The sequence below is a fragment of the Bremia lactucae genome, linkage group LG3, assembly GCF_004359215.1.
Source record: "Bremia lactucae strain SF5 linkage group LG3, whole genome shotgun sequence".
Taxonomy (NCBI): domain Eukaryota; phylum Oomycota; class Peronosporomycetes; order Peronosporales; family Peronosporaceae; genus Bremia; species Bremia lactucae.
Window position 1 is genome coordinate 1,783,871 of NC_090612.1, and position 15,748 is coordinate 1,799,618.

General features: G+C 46.6%; 5 protein-coding genes across 5 annotated transcripts; 3 read left to right on the forward strand and 2 right to left on the reverse strand.

Moving 5' to 3' along the window:
* Positions 1-542: 542 nt before the first annotated feature.
* Positions 543-1,445, forward strand: CCR75_006508 (uncharacterized protein; the record flags this gene model as incomplete). The annotated part of the gene is made up of 1 exon (XM_067964578.1): positions 543-1,445. The coding sequence occupies one exon, from the start codon at positions 543-545 to the stop codon at positions 1,443-1,445; it is 903 nt and encodes a 300-aa protein (XP_067815039.1).
* A 213-nt stretch (positions 1,446-1,658) lies between these two features.
* CCR75_006506 (uncharacterized protein) lies at positions 1,659-5,685 on the forward strand. Its single transcript, XM_067964576.1, has 7 exons — positions 1,659-1,684; positions 1,748-1,920; positions 1,976-2,246; positions 2,321-2,677; positions 2,768-4,086; positions 4,160-5,387; positions 5,460-5,685. The coding sequence occupies exons 1-6, from the start codon at positions 1,672-1,674 to the stop codon at positions 4,667-4,669; spliced, it is 2,643 nt and encodes an 880-aa protein (XP_067815036.1). The 5' UTR covers positions 1,659-1,671; the 3' UTR covers positions 4,670-5,387; positions 5,460-5,685.
* On the reverse strand, positions 5,111-5,647 carry CCR75_006507 (uncharacterized protein; the record flags this gene model as incomplete). Its single annotated transcript, XM_067964577.1, has 2 exons — positions 5,111-5,387; positions 5,460-5,647. The coding sequence occupies 2 exons, from the start codon at positions 5,645-5,647 to the stop codon at positions 5,111-5,113; spliced, it is 465 nt and encodes a 154-aa protein (XP_067815037.1).
* A 3,566-nt stretch (positions 5,686-9,251) lies between the features above and the next one.
* On the reverse strand, positions 9,252-10,734 carry CCR75_006505 (uncharacterized protein; the record flags this gene model as incomplete). Its single annotated transcript, XM_067964575.1, has 3 exons — positions 9,252-10,133; positions 10,160-10,501; positions 10,540-10,734. 3 exons carry the CDS (start codon positions 10,732-10,734, stop codon positions 9,252-9,254), a joined length of 1,419 nt encoding a protein of 472 aa, XP_067815035.1.
* Positions 10,735-11,477: 743 nt separating this feature from the next.
* CCR75_006504 (uncharacterized protein) lies at positions 11,478-11,720 on the forward strand (the record flags this gene model as incomplete). Its single annotated transcript, XM_067964574.1, has 1 exon — positions 11,478-11,720. One exon carries the CDS (start codon positions 11,478-11,480, stop codon positions 11,718-11,720), a length of 243 nt encoding a protein of 80 aa, XP_067815034.1.
* Between the last annotated feature and the right edge of the window lie 4,028 nt (positions 11,721-15,748).

A 15,748-nucleotide genomic window follows, 5' to 3' on the forward strand; every position in this document is an offset into this window, starting at 1 on the left:
ATAGACCATTATATCTACTTTCTCCGCGGTCTTGTCAGCGCTGGAGGCGCGCAAAGACAAAGACAGATAAGACTTTTAGTACATGTTTTTGTATTAGCTCATTATTAAGTTAGTATCAAGTAGATAGAAAAGAAGAACTTGATGATATTAATACAGTTTTTAATTAACCCTCTTCAAAGCAAGTGTTTTATAGTCTTCCTCTGCACGTACTAGTTAGTGTACGTGAAGTGTGGCACCACACGCACTGAGGCAGTGCGAAGTGGACTTGTACTGAAGCAGTACAAGTCGGCAGTGCCCCGTTACAGCGTGTAAACTTCGTGTTTTCCGAAGCGTGCTGACGTTCGAGTGTTGAAGAAGCATAGTGAATAGTCGCGTTTTCTAAATATATGGAAGAGGCTGAAATGCGTCGTGGTGTAGCGAATATGGGTGTTGGTGGGTGCAGAAGGGATGAAAACTGCCAAAACAACGCATAAAAACGCAAAATTTGAATTTTCCTTGAAAACGACAATAGATAAACGAAAAAATAAAAAGATTGGCGCCACATGAGGGGAAAGACTGTTGTGGGCACGAGGCTACACTGGCACAATCACTCGCAGCACGATCCTATAGAAGTCGACAGAGTGCTGAATCAAGTTCGCGCATTTTGTCTTCACGCAGCTACTTACTCGGATGGTGGAATATTAATTGCGGTAGGCTTACCCGAGGCGTTTGTCAGCTCAATCCCAGCCCCCCAGTCGCCTTATAGAGAAGATTTCGTATTAAGTGCCTTCACTCATTCTGTGCGCGAGTTCATGGTGAAATTGCAGAGTGAACTGGCTGCTGGAAATCTAGTAGGCAAAGTAGTGATCATCCCTATGCTTCACTGGGGCAAATTCGTGCCAGCGCTGAACGCGATAGTTGGAACGGCAGCTGATCGCTTTCCAGAAGCCGAAACTTTGCTTCTGCAGTCAATGGAAATCAACGTTCACGCAAATAGTGTCGAAGCTTTACATTCGCATTTTGACAGCAAAGAAGACTTAGTCGTTGGCGCGGCTCTTCCTGGCCATGCCTTTCACCCTAATTCAGCAAGTCAGCCAATTCAGCTCAGCGGATTGACATCCCCGTGGAACACGCTTGCGCTTTGGAATTTGGAGTCGCTAATAAAAATTGGATTTGCGCTCATGGGAGATGCACTGCGCCTAGAAGTAGATGGGATTGGATCGGCCGCGGGAATTGAAGAAGTTGCAACCATCGCCATGTACCAACAGCTCTATGCGAGCAGCACTATAGCTACAACAGCCAAGCTGGTGCATATACCAAGCATAACATGGCATGTGAACGAAATACAAGACCCACAGCGGCTCGAGTGGCACAACAAGAAGATGTTGAGCAAGCTGCAACGTGCAGCTGCACAGCTCGCTCACTTCGGCGTAGCACCCGGTCGCGTGTATCATTTGGATGCTTAATGTGTTTAATACGTCAAAGCTATAACTGCACATTATGATTTATTGCGAAACGATATATAATTAGTAATTCCTTTGTGCAGAATCAATGAGCTCGGTCAACGACGCTCAAACACGAGCAGCCTTCTTGCGCCATGAAGCTACTCGGCGATGGCTTGTTAAGGGCGAGCTAAAGTTTCTGCTGCTGCAGCAGAATCTTGTGGGCGTGGCGGTGCTTCATTCGCGGCAGATGCGGCCGCCAAGTGCGTCTCGTTTTCGTGCAACCTGTGTGGCCCGTTCGCTAACGCAGCTGTTGTCGCTATTAGGTGGTACTTTACTATTCTACAACACCCTTAAGGTGTTGGATTACAAGAAGGATGGTTGGTCTTGGCAAAAGCGCAAGGACAAGAGCGGGCGCGTGCGCGAGGACCGCGCCAAGCTCGTAATTAACCGAGAAATTACAATCTTGGGTACATATGTGCACTCTGCAGAAATATTTGTACGTCGACGAATTATTTAGCTCTGAAGTTGCCTAAGTCATCATGTTGCTATAGACATTTCATAGAAGAATTTACTATTTGCGAGACTGCCAAGAAAGTATCGTTCTTGTTCACTACTTCGACGAGGCAAACAAGGAACCTATAGTTGGTCAGCTTGCACAACAATCAAGCTCAAATACTTATATCACGAACAAAGGGTTTTTCTCTATGCCACCGAATCCTCAACGTAGTAATTTTCTTTCAAGGGACGTCATGCCTTCGATACAACAACCCGCTTCACCGAAGGCAACGACATACGAACAATCTGTCAAACCTATTAGAAAACGTACGTAATTAGCCTTTAATTGTTTTATTTAGCTGACAGTGAATCTGTTTTCGCGTCCATATCAATGTGTTAAGTCACTTCCACGCCTCGTTCCGGATCCATCCATTTTCGATCGACCGATCTTGATGATGCGAATGCGATCGAGAAAACCGCATCCGAGTTTTATTCTGACGACCTGTTCAAGGATCTCAATATCACGGTATTTCCAGCAGATGCTGATGGCTTGATTTCCAAGCAGATTTTTCAAATGCTCGACATTTTGGACTTTTCACCAAGTTGGGACTCTATAAATGGTGGAGCAAAAATCCTTATCTGTTTGGCAGCAAAGCTTTGTGAAACGCTATCCGAGAAAACAATGGCCTTCTTTGTGCAATTTGGTCCAAATCGAGTCAAAGCCGAGAAGATTACGGAATCCATGTTACGGTGCACTGGTGCGCTTTTATTATAATATTTCTAAGCAATATAAACTTGACAGTTGTGAATCAAATCTTACTGTGCTCTGTATGTGATCTTGCATGCAGCTCCCGAATCGATCAAAATTGGCAGCGTTGACATGTTTGTATGTATTCGCGGTAAATTGCAGGAGTGTATACAGGTGTCCCGAAAGAAACATTTTACCTATCGAAGTATTCGTCAGATCTCGTATTCCCTAGTTAGCGGCACAGCAGAAGACAAGCTCAAATTTAGAGGAGAAATACTTAATTTTTCGGATGACACAGCACCAGGCTCAGCTAAGAACGGCAAAAGAAGTCGATCTCCGACTCGTCTGTTACAAAATTTGATCATGAAGCAATCAGAGGGAAAATTATTAGAAACAAGCAGATTCTTATCAACATTTGTTGAGTCGGATTGTAAGTTTATCGATTTAGTTAAGGTTACTACTTCTTACGCTTTGCCTTGTCGGCTTGCTGCTATAGTGGACGAGCGACAATGCAAAATTCGAGTGGTAGAGCGGCTGTCGGAATTTCATCAGGCGGTTCGCGACAAAACAACAGAACATAGAGAAAAAGATTACCCTTTCTCTTCTATTTCCACTGGCATAAGCGGCGAGAGAAGTATACATTCAAAAAAATTAGTGAAATCGGCTGCACCAAAAAAAAATTCATCCTCAAACTCATCGACTAGTCCGACGTCGCCAGAAAGTCGTGATCAATTTAGCCTTTCGACGAAGACCTCAGCCTTACTTTCTTCCTTAGAAGCATCGACCATATTGGACGACTGCACAATCGAGGCACTCAGTGACAATGATTTAGAACAGCTTTCCGAAAAACTGCTTGAACGCTTGGTATGTCAACTTGTTACGGTTGCACACACGAGCGAAGAATTGTTGGAGGAGCTTAATTCTTTAGATGAAACAGGCTTAAGCTTGTTGCACTACGTGAGCTTTTACAACCACTCAAAATTGGTACCTGTGCTCGCTGCTCATGGCGCGCACATCAATCAGCAAAGTACCCAAGGACAGACAGCGCTCCACTTAGCAGCAGGATGCGGCCACGATAAAGTTGTAAATGAATTATTGCAATCTGGAGCGGACTTGCAAGTGCGTGATTTTGACGGGCTCACTGCCGCTGATTGCGCAGGCTTGTCCGGGCACATCGAAGTTGCGGCAAAATTGCATATTTGTATTGGATATGATGTCTTCGGGGGTGAGCCTTCTGCGACTGATGTAAGTGATGACATTGGTGAAATCTCGATGGAGATGGATGATACTCTGGAGCCTTACTTAGATGCTGGTGATATGGACCTTTTGTCAGAAATTGAAGATTCATGTTGTGAAGGTCAAACACACAGCTTTGATGATTCAATCATAGAAACGTCTCTGTCTATAACAAAATCTTATGTAAGTGCTTGGGCACTTGATATAAGAATCTATAATGTATTCTCTAAGTGAATTTTTCTTTGCTGCTTCGCAGGTGGGAGAAAACAAAAAGTATAATCGTAAGCTTTTACTTCGGGCATTTTCAACAATGAGTCTGCACGATAAGTGTGCTCTCTCGCTGACGATTTCGCGAGACTCGGTGAGTTGTGGAGCTCATCAGCGTGACGACAGCGTTGGCGAAAAGACTATTACCTCATGCAGCAGCACAACGAGAACTTTAATGGGTTCTGAAATATTGCCGGAAAGTAAAGTTGGCATCGAAGCCAACCTTGTCGATGGACAAGCTCTTCTATCCGGTGCTGAGATCGGCGCGGATGTTCAAAGTGTAATTGCCGAAGATGAGGAAGGATTGAATAAACTTCAAGCCGCAATGGAACTAATGGGTCCAGAAGAGAAGCAATCGTTGGAAGATGAAGTGAAGATATTACAGCACGGTATTCGTGTGTGGCTGCTAAAGCGAAATTGTAAGAGTATGCGCGAAACAACTAAACAGCTTCGCGAAGCAACGCGGAGTGTTAAAACGAACAAGGGCAGCAGGAATTAGCTGAGCCCGATACACATGAACTCTTTGAACGTGAGCGAGCCGCCGTGACCGTACAAGCAGCCACTCGCACTATGCTGGCTCGACGTAGTTATTTGCAGACAAGGCATGTCGCTATTAAGTTCCAAGCTGCGACACGCGGTATTCTTTGTCGCAAAAATTTTGCTCGGATGAAGGCGCATGCGTTAGCATCTCTGGTGATTCAGCGCAATGTGCGCGAGTGGTGGAACAAGCAGCCAAGTGCAAATCGCCCGAATAGCACTCTGACATCGCTGACGACGAACAAAGCCTCAGAAAATAAATCTCGCATAAGCATTTGAACGAGCGAAGCGAGAAGCGCATAGAAGCACATTTCAACTTTAAAAGTCGTCCAGTTACATCCTAAATCTAATTGCAAGCATCTTTGTATAAAACAGCTGCAATCTATTGGAAAAATCTGCTATATCAATCAATCGCCTCATCTCCTTCGTCCGTGTATCGTCTGAACCCTGATATTGGAGGTGTCCACGTGGCAATACCGCGCCCTTCCGGCACGGGAGAGTAATCGACATCCAATGCCTCGGCCTGCAGCTCTTCCGGCAGCGCATTGATAGCCTCCCACTTAAAATCGATCTTAGTCTGCAAGTCGCGCATAAAGTAGTTGTGCTCAATGGTACTCATGGTGTTGTACCGGCGAGCAATCTCCTGGTGGCGCTGGTTTTCCTTCTCTGTCCATCCGTCGCTTTTATAAATATATAAACAGTGAAGTGTGCTTATAGACAGTACGAAATTCACTGTAATTGCACCAACTTACGCATCTGGGTACTGACCCTTAATGGCACGCAGCATCTGCTCAAAATTAGCATCGCCGCCACTCTTTTTACTCTTCAATTTTTCTTTCTTTGACGCAAATTCGCGCACGTTCAAGAAATGTGTCGTTATGTTGACAGGTGCACAGGCAGCCACGCGCTTGCCGCACACAATTCGCAGCGACCAAGCCATTTTAGTTGGTTTGTGCTTTAGCGAGAAGATTTAATTGGTCCTTGATGTGATGAAATATAATCGTATTAATAATGCTTTTTATAATGTCCACCGCCCAATCGTGTTCTGTAACGATTGGCGGGGTTGACTTAAACTCAAATCAACCAATCAACAGAACTATTGTCTTATTGCCTCAATATTACCAAATTTGGTTATATTGGAACTGTTAAGTCATTAATATAGAATAATAATTTTGTACTCGTTTATTTATTTCCTCTTATAATTTTTATATATCTTACTGGAAATAATATTTATGTAACGGCACACCCCATTACAACGCCACTCAATAAGAATATGAAGTAGAACGCATATTTTGGGGCGCTATACATAGTTGGTTATTGATATATTAGAGCTAGTAGATAGAAGATTGTTAAGAAAGAACTTGATACATTAATACAGTCTAACATGTTCTCTATACTATCAACCTATAGTAGCTAATACTTCTTAGCTACTTGTAACCTCCCTCTGCACGTCAGTGTACGTAAAGTAATCGAGGCACATCACCTTCACTGTTAACAATGTAGGTTGGCTGGTGCTAATATCAGTCCTAGCCAAAGGTACCTGGTAGCACTTCGTAGTCCGTTCGACTGCCTACGCACGTTTTCATACAACATGGACATGCGAAGAAGTAGGGAGCATTTCAAGCCCTCCGAAAGATTTCCACAACGCGTGAAACGTTCACTTATTTGAATGACCTTGAGTGGAAAGCTGTCGAACGCAAGATTTTGGCCGTCAGCGGGCTACTGTTAGCACCAAGTTGTCCGCTCTACATACAGATGAGCAACATGCCGCTATAGCCGAGTTCATACAACATGTAGTCGACGAGTTTGAGAAAAAGTAAATTTGCTCTACCAGCAAGGCACTTAACGCAGCGGTGTTGAGAGAACAGGGTGCTCAACAGTTGGAACTGTTGAGACAGCAGCATTTCAATGCTGCTAGCAAGCCGGCGCTTCCGCGGTGACCCGAAAGCTTAAAAATAGAAATCTCTAAGATTAAGGCAGTAGAAGGCAACTCCCTTTTAAGATGGTTCGTCGAATTAGATGACGCCATTAAAGGTCGCCGCATCGATGACGATGCGACGAAAGCAAAATCTGGCACGTCCAACTTTGCCGGACGAGCCAAACCCTGCTCAGGCAAATATTTGAGCCGCCACGTGCCGAAACAAGGGCTCCAGCAGAGCTTCTTCATTTATAGCAGGGCAAGCGTGACCTTCACGCTTATGCCCAACATACACGATGCCTGGTCAGTTGTATTGTGAAACATCCAATTGATGAGCACACACAGGTTTCTGTGTTCATCGAGAGATTTCAAAGACGGCCCTCCTGTACCGGCTCATATTAAATACGCTCCATCAAGCGATCGCTGTAGCGGAATAGGTCGACTTCAGCCTGTAGCAGGTGTTCGTCCAGGTGCTTATCGTCCATAAGAACGACAAGAAAATGGAGGTCCAGAATGTATGGTTCTCTCTATACGAAGAGCGAGAAATCTCGCTTTTCAAGTTAAAAACAATTGCAGATGCAACCGCTGCCAAAAGACGGGCCACTACACCTATGAGTGCATGGCTACACGCCCAGAGCCAAAAATACACAGAGCGAAGTGTTTGACCTCCCGCTAAAAATAGCGAAGGACGCAGATCCGACGCTGTTGCGAAATCGGAACAGCGAGGCGGATCGTCAAGAAACGGTCGGGGTCAGTAGGTGCGGAGAGATCCAGCAACGTCAAAAGAATCTGCAGGTCATTTGACGAAAGTTGCTCCTTACACACAAATTGTGTGTTACTGTTTCTGGTGATGAGGTTACCCTCATCACCTTGCAAATCAAATTATCAAATAAGTTGCCACTAAAGCCCCTTGTCGATGTAGAGCGGATGACAAATTTGATGTCATCTGCGGATTATAATGGCTCAGAAAGTACGAGCCATGCATAAGCTAGCAGCGACAAGCCGTAACGATGCCTGCCTCTCGATCATCAAATGGCTATCTGATGAACGTCTTGGGGCGTCCACAAACGTTAAGATGTCCTACGAGTGCGTGCGATGGCCTCGCTTGTGGTACGGTCAGTAGCACGACTGCACAAGACCTCAGAGTGACAACCCATCCCAATGTGGATTAGATTTCGACGGCTGTGCTAAGCACAGTCCGCATCGAAGGTCCACCATCATGATGTGGTACTAGTGTGCAAAAACAAATGCAGTGTCGAAGGTCTACCACTCGAATATTTGGATTGCTTGAGACAAGGATGCTTGCTTTGAAAGCAAAATCCAATAATTTTGTTAAACGCCTGTCTATAAGAGACAGTGCGAAGTCCTAAATCGACTGAAGAGTCGATTGTTGAGGAATTCGCTGTAGTTGAGCAAGCCGGAGCTAGAGGCAGTTAAGAAAGATGCCCCCCAAATAAATAAAGGAGTAAGTCTAATAAAACTTGAGGGAATAAGTTCCCATGCTCGTTTGAAATTAAGTCCCAAAGATGAAATTGAGACATTGAATGTCTTAGTAAGCAACGGATCAAATGTAGGCACTTATACAATTGCTCTGATAGCGCCTCCAATGTTAACTTCGGAGATAATTCAGTTGCCAATCAATGCTCGAACCGAAACGGTTTTGCGTGATATGCGTCGTGGCAAAGTCAAGAAGATCTGCGTACTTATTACAGATGACGAGTACGTGGTTGATATTCGATAGACAATAGTATTTCTGAGAACGAACAGATTCTCTGCAGCTCATCGATGGGCGAAATTGTCCTCAATAAGAAGACTTGGATTGAACGTTTTACGTTTCAATACTGGAGCCGTTAGAAATACACCCTTTGTATAAGTGTTTGCTCGAATACAAGCATGTGCTTCCTAATTGTACCGTGCGAGCTGCCCAAGGATAAAGGCACTCGACAAGAAATAGACCTGATACCAGGTTTGAAATACTGTGTTATCAAGCAGTGGCCACTGCCTCGTGAACAACTATTACCGATCGACGAGTTCTTTGCAGATTGCTTACCAGCAAGCCATGTGACGGATTCATCCTCCCTACATAGTTCTCCGACCTTCTGTGTGCGTAACGCAACAGGAGGATGTAAGATTGCGCATGCGTTCAATAAATTGAGCGCTGCAACGGTACCGGCTTAAATGCCGATAACACGAAAAGACCATTTATTGATGGTATGTCAAAGAGTACTATATTTTCGTCAATGGATCTGATGGATAAATTCTATCAGATCCTCATACATTAACAGGACACCCCCTTCATAGCAGTAAGCACCCCGAGCGAAATGCTATGGGAGTGGCTAGTTATGCCATAGGGACTTAGTAATGTCCCTGCGACTTATAAAGATGTGTAACCAATCTGGTAAGATCGGTGCGGGGTTTCGCACCGAGCTATTTTGATGATGTCTTTGTTCATAGCAGAGCCATGAACAGATAGTCGGGCGTTGAAGTACACTGTACCAGTTTCCGAAAGGTTCTTACACTAATGCGTAAACATCACTTGTATGCATATTTCAAGAAGTGTATATTCGTTGCAAGCAGAATACCACTTATTGGGTAAATACGGTGTAGGCTGTGATCCTGTAAAAGATCAAGGCGATAACAGACTGGCCTGTGCTAGTCGCTGTAAAGTGCTCACTGTTGATTGTTGCAAAAGTGGGCTCATCCTCACTGCTGATTGTGCTATCGTATCCGTTGATTTGCGCAGCCGGCTCAAAATTGGTCCGGCGCGAAAGGGCATCAGCGACGATATTAAGTCGTACTGGTTTGTATTCCGCGGAGAAGGCCAATAGGCTGCACAAAGTAGACGCTGTAGGTCGGCTACATTAGCTGGCGCCGGCAGCGAGCTCAAGGCTGCTAGACGTTCTGGATCATGGCGAACGCCGTACTCACCGAGCAGCTTGCCACACCAAAGAACCTCTCGACAAAGTAGCTGGCTCTTTGTCACGCTGTTCTTGAGGCCGTGTCGCATTGTGAGATCAAAGAACTGGTCCATCCTGTCCACGAACTGTTTGCGGGTAGCTACAAAGCCAATGATGTCATCGATCCAAATCAGTAGACTGTCGTATAGCATCGAGGCGTAGACGGTGTGCATCTGGTTGTGATAGTGCATTGCTCTGTCTGTCGCCCCCTGCGGCACCCGCGTGGGTGTGTAAACACCATCCTCGGTCACACACGAGAATTGCTCTTGACAGTTGGAATGGAAAGCGAGCTGCCAAAATCCCTTGTAGTTGTCGAAACGTGCGTAAAACTTGCGACCATCTACTCGGACCGCAACGGTTCGCATGTCCGGCATCGCACTAGCGATAGGAGCACTGAGACTGTTCACGCGTGTGTAGCCCACTGTCACCCGGAAATCAGAGGCACCTGGACCTTTTCGGATTGGCAGCGCTGGAGACGACCAGTGACTGTGGTTATTTCTTGCACCAAGCCGAGACGCACAAGGTCGGCGACGTACACACGTAGGAAGTCTCTCTGTTCACGTCAGTACGATCGCACTTTGCTTGTCGCTTGGACAGCGCCTTCTGCAAACTGGACACGCAATGGCTCGACCTTGGCTGGCGGATCGGCGCCGAGCTTTGACCGCCAAACGCTTTTGAACACCGCCAAGTGGAAGAGCTCATCTGTCAGGCCGTCGTCGTCGCGGTCCCCGGCATTGACCGCCCGTTGTAGATCAGCAAGCTCCATTGACAATATCGTCCTCTGTGTCGACACCGACTCGCAGTTGAGAATATCCAGGTCGTCAGCGTCGTAATCGTGCTCGGGTGACACAGCTATTCGCTCGATCGTCGAGCCAGCATCGATGCCGAGACTCGCGAGCACGCCTTTGCCCAAAATGAACTGTTCCTCATCCTCGTCCAACACAAGGCAGTTGACACCGCGGATGTTCCCTGGGCCGCCCCAGTTTGAACCTGGACGTTGATTAATGCCTCTTCAATCGCAATGAGTTCAGCCCCTCCGACGACTTGGATAGAATAGGGTTCTCCAATGTCATGAGAGTGTACGCCGACGGTGGGAGCGACTTGAGCAGGGACAGCGGTACGATCGAGGTGTCGGACCCGGAGTCCGCGCATAACGTCACTTAAGAGAACCAGCAAGCACTGCGGTCAGTCGGTGGTCGTCAGCTTCACGCACTGTTGCCCGCTTAGCAGCTACTCGGCTGCTACCACGAGCACGCAGCAATGTACGTGCCAGCTATTTTTGCTCCTTTGTCGCCGTTAGGACAATCAGACATCCAATTATCGCCGTTGCAGACAAGAAGACCATCTCTCGGAGGTGCAGCTCTTTGGGTCTGGATGCTAGGCGGTGCTGCTGCAGTGGACAATGTTGCTGACACAGCAGGAAGAGGTTTTTTGGAGTCAGCATTTGCAGTTGTCGGCAGCTTGCGCCCGTGTTTAGCATCGGTTTTCGTAGGTGGCTGTCGATCTTCAGTTGATAGAAGAAAGTAGTGGTGCTGTTCATGTGCGCGCTGCAGCTCTTTGGGTCTGGATGCCAGGCGGTGCTGCTGAAGTGGACAATGTTGCTGACACAGCAGGAAGAGGTTTCTTGGATTCAGCAGTTGCAGTTGTCGGCAGCTTGCGCCCGTGTTTAGCATCGGTTTTCGTAGGTGGCTGTCGATCTTCAGTTGATAGAAGAAAGTAGTGGTGCTGTTCATGTGCGCGCTGCAACCCGATCGTAACGAGGATATTCTCGTCGGTACGAGCTGCGACGCAGTTGACTCGGATCATGCGACTGATCTCTTTCTTTAACATCTCTGGGGCAAGGCTGGCGATGAGGATCTTATTTTGTACTTCGATCGGGCCTGCTCTTGTTGAGTATGGTTCTGCGACTTGCCAAGCACAGTTTGAAGACCATGCTGAGCAACGATCTTGTTGAAAAGAGCAAAGTACCCCAGGATGCGTGCTTCTATCGCGTATTCCGTCATGTCCATCTTGAGCTGTGCTGCAAACAGCGTGTCGATGTCTGGAAGGTGGTCGTTCTTCACGGTTGTACAACGACGGTCGACCTCGATGAGCACGTCGTATCCGTGACGTTTGTCTTGTCTTTATGCAGGATGTAATCGGCGAGGTTCTCCAGGAGCAGCGCGTCGGTTGCTGAACAGATGCCAACGACGATACTGTCGTAGTGCTTGCCGGGGGACGAGTATCACTCTCGTAGACGCTTGCGCTGCTCTCGGTCATTCCGCCAGCTGATGATGGCGGCTTGGTTCCACTTGGTAAACCTTGGCGCAACGTTTTGTTCTGGCGCCGAGATGTACGCTGGAGTCATTTCGACATCCGAGCTGTCGGAGATGCGGAACGTTGATATTCTCTTGCGCTTGGAGTGACGACGTCAGTGACTATGCAAATGCCACTTAAGTTAACTTTGTGGTGGATCTGAGCTCTGTAGTGCTAAATGCAAAGTGCGTATTGATGCAAGCCATACAAGCGGTAGTGCAAGCTGCTGCCACTACTGCCGTCACTGTTAGCTGAGGAGTTTCACAACTGCTTCCTATAAAAGGACGCGCCGCTTGGCGTGCCCTTTCAGCTCGAAAGTACAACAGCTAGCTACTATAGATGTCGCGCTAGGTACGATCCGCAACAAACGCACAGCTGACTGCAAAATAGCTGGCCTCTCAGACTACATCAAATGGTCTGTCTTGGTTCGCAATCACCAATATTGGCGATTGCACAAGGCTTTGTTTGATACCGTCAAAGAAACGCTGACAATCAGTGTTCCATGACCATTTAACATTTTAATTAACAAAGAAGAAATTTGCACTGCCCGTAACGGGGTGTATAGTTACATGAAATTAACACTTAAAGGTTGTTAATTAATGTAATATTTAAAAGGTAGAGAATATTTGGAGAATATTACTTTATATAGTAGTGTTCAGAAATCTTATCCATAAATAGATATAGGCCATTATATCTATATCTATTTATCCCGCAGACTAATCAGCTGTGGACGTAAACAAAGAGAGAGAGAGACAGATAAGATTTCAACTGCATGTTTAGTATTAGTTCATAATGAAGTTAGCATTAACAGATAGAAAGAAGAGAAACTCAATTATATTAATACAGTTTACAGTGAACTCTCTAAAAGTTAGTTGTCTTAAGGAAAGTATTCCTCTGCACGTACTAGTGTACGTGAAGTAACGTAAGGCACCACTCGCAACCGAAGCAGTGCGAAGTGGACTTGTACAGAAGTAGTACAAGTCGTAATGCCCCGATACACCTGGTAGCACTTCGTAGTCCGTCCAAGGATACCAACTTTTCCTTCATCTAACATGTCCATGTTAGATGAAGGAAATGTGATAGTGGGAATACGCATCACGTTTCGCGTAAAAGCTACTCCTTTCTAAGAACATAGAAAGGAGTGCCGTCGAACGAATGAGTTCGACCGTAGGAAACGATGCCATCTTGGCCATGCTGTCCGGTTAAGACAGAGATGCCCTCCATTCAGCCATCGTCAAGTCATACAACATGAACTTGACGAGATGAAGGAGAAGGTAGCCTTGCTGAATCAGCAAGGCTCCCAACAGGCAGAACTGTTGAGGTTACAACAGGTACAGACCCCTGTACCTGGGATGACGCACAAGCGTCGTCCCGAAACTTGACATCTCTAAGTATATGGGAGTCGAAGAAGACTCCCTCTTGAGATGGTTTGTAGAGTTGGACGATGCCATAAGGGCACGTCACATCGTCGACGAGCAAATGCAAGTCGCATTCGCTTAATTAAATTTGGCAGGTCGTGCCAAAACTTGGGCATTGGGCCTTAAGTTGCGCGACCCATACGTCTTTGGGTCGCTAGAGGCTTTTAAAACCCGGTTCAAACAGACGTTTGAATCGCCTAGGGCTGAGTTCAGAGCTCGATCAGAGCTTTAAAATTCAAGCAAGGCAATCGTAATATTCACGCATATGCCCAGCACATACGACTCTTAGCGAGTTGCGTTACAAATAACCCAGTCCATGACACACGTTAATTACGGTGTTCATGCAACGTCTTACGGATGGTTCCGTAAAGACCCACCTGTCCCGCTTGGAACTGGATACGCTTGAAGAAGCAATATCCGTTGCGAAACAGGAGGAATTTAGCTTGAGACAGGCTCAAGTTAGTTCGTCATCATATCGTCCTCCAAGACGACACGAGTTAGGAGGTCCAGAACCCATGGACCTCTCTTACGTCTAAAGCGAGAGACCTCGCTTTTCGAGCAATAAGCGATTGCAAGAACGCAATCGCTGCCAAAAGTTAGGACACTACGCTCATGAGTGTAGTGCCCCACGCCCAGTACGGAAAGGTACTGAACGTAATTTTGGACCGAATGCTAAAATCGGCAACGGTCGCGGGTCCGACGTTGTTGCGGAATCGCAACAACGAGGCGGACCGCCAAAAACGGTTAGGTTCAGTAGGGGCGCAACGCCCTACTGATCCCAAGCAACCTCAAGAGAATTTGCAAATCTCTTGACTAAAGTTGCTCCAGACAAATAATCATTATGTGTGTCTCTGCACCTGGCGATGAGGTACTCATCACCTTGATCTTAAAGTGACACATAATTTGTCACTTAGAGCCCTAGTGGACTTTGGGCCGTCAAATAACTTTATTCGTCGCCAGTCGCTAGAGGCTCGTAGGCTCAAATATGTTGAGCGCGGCATCCCTCCAACGAGGATGACGGTGCGTCTAGCGACAGGCGCATCGATAACAGTAATGAAACGCGTAGTGAAAAACCGCTACACGTTAAAAGTAATACAGTACGACGATGATTTCATCGTACTGGATTTTGATGACAAATTTGATGTCATCCTAGATTTTCCTTGGCTCAGAAAATACGAGCCAAGGATCAGCTGGCAGCATCGATCCGTAAAGATGCCTGCCACTTGTTCATCAGATGGCCATCTGATGAACGTCTTGGAGCGTCCACAAGCGTGTGGATGTACTACGAGTGAGTGCGATGGCCTCACTTGTGGTACGGTCGTTAATACAACTGCACAAGATCACAGTGTGAATATTGATCACCCTGTGAAGTAAGCTGCCAGCGGCTGTGTTAATGCTCAGACAGCGCCGAAGGTCCACCACTCGAAGAAGTCGAGTGGATTGAAACATGAATGTACGCTTAGCGGGCGACATTCAAGGAGTATACCGGTTGCCCCAAAGGGACAACACGATGATCCTAGGTCGAGTAGAGAGTCGACCGTAGAGGACCCGACTGTGATAGCGCAATCACACTCGGAAGACGTTGAGGGAAGAGGTCCCCACGTACTTGAGGAGAAATCTCCTCAAATAGTTGAAGTTACTAGACTTCTAGATCCCGAGGGATTAATCCCTCGGCAGCCTGTGGATAAATCCCAGGAAGAAACCGAGACATTAAATGTCTTGGTTAATGATGGATCGAGAGTAGGCGCTTCTACTCTTGATCTGTATGCGCCTCCGAAGTTAACTTCGGAGATAACTCAATTACCAACCCTAGAACCTAAGCGGTTCTTGAGAGATCTGCATTGTGGGAAAATCAAGCAGATCTGCGTACTCGTCACAGAGGACGATTACGTAACCGACATTCGGTCAGCGGTAATTTTTGCAGAGAACGAACGGGTTCTCAGCAGCTCATCAATGGACGAAAATGTCCTCGATGAGAAGACTCGGATTGAGAGATACAGTACTCAATCTTGGGAGTCACTCAAGGGAAATCCTCTATACGAGGATTTAATAGAATTCAGGGATGTATTCCCTGAAGCAGTTCCATGCGAGTTACCTAAGGATAAAGGCACTCGACATGAGATCGAGCTCAAACCGGGCTCGAAGTACTGTGTCATGAAGCAGTGGCCACTGCCTCGTGAACAAGTACTTGCGATCGACAAATTCTTTGCCGATCGGGTAAAAGCGGGCCATGTGAGGGAATCAACTTCCCCACATAGCTCTCCGACCTTCTGTGTGCGAAAGGCCACAGGAGGGTGGCGGATAGTGCACGCATTCAATAAACTGAATGCTGCAACGATACCGGCTCAAACGCCGATACCGAGAAAAGACGTAATCATAGACGGTATGTCTAAGAGTACTATCTTTTCTTCTATGGATCTGATGGATGGGTTCTATCAAATCCTTATGCGTGA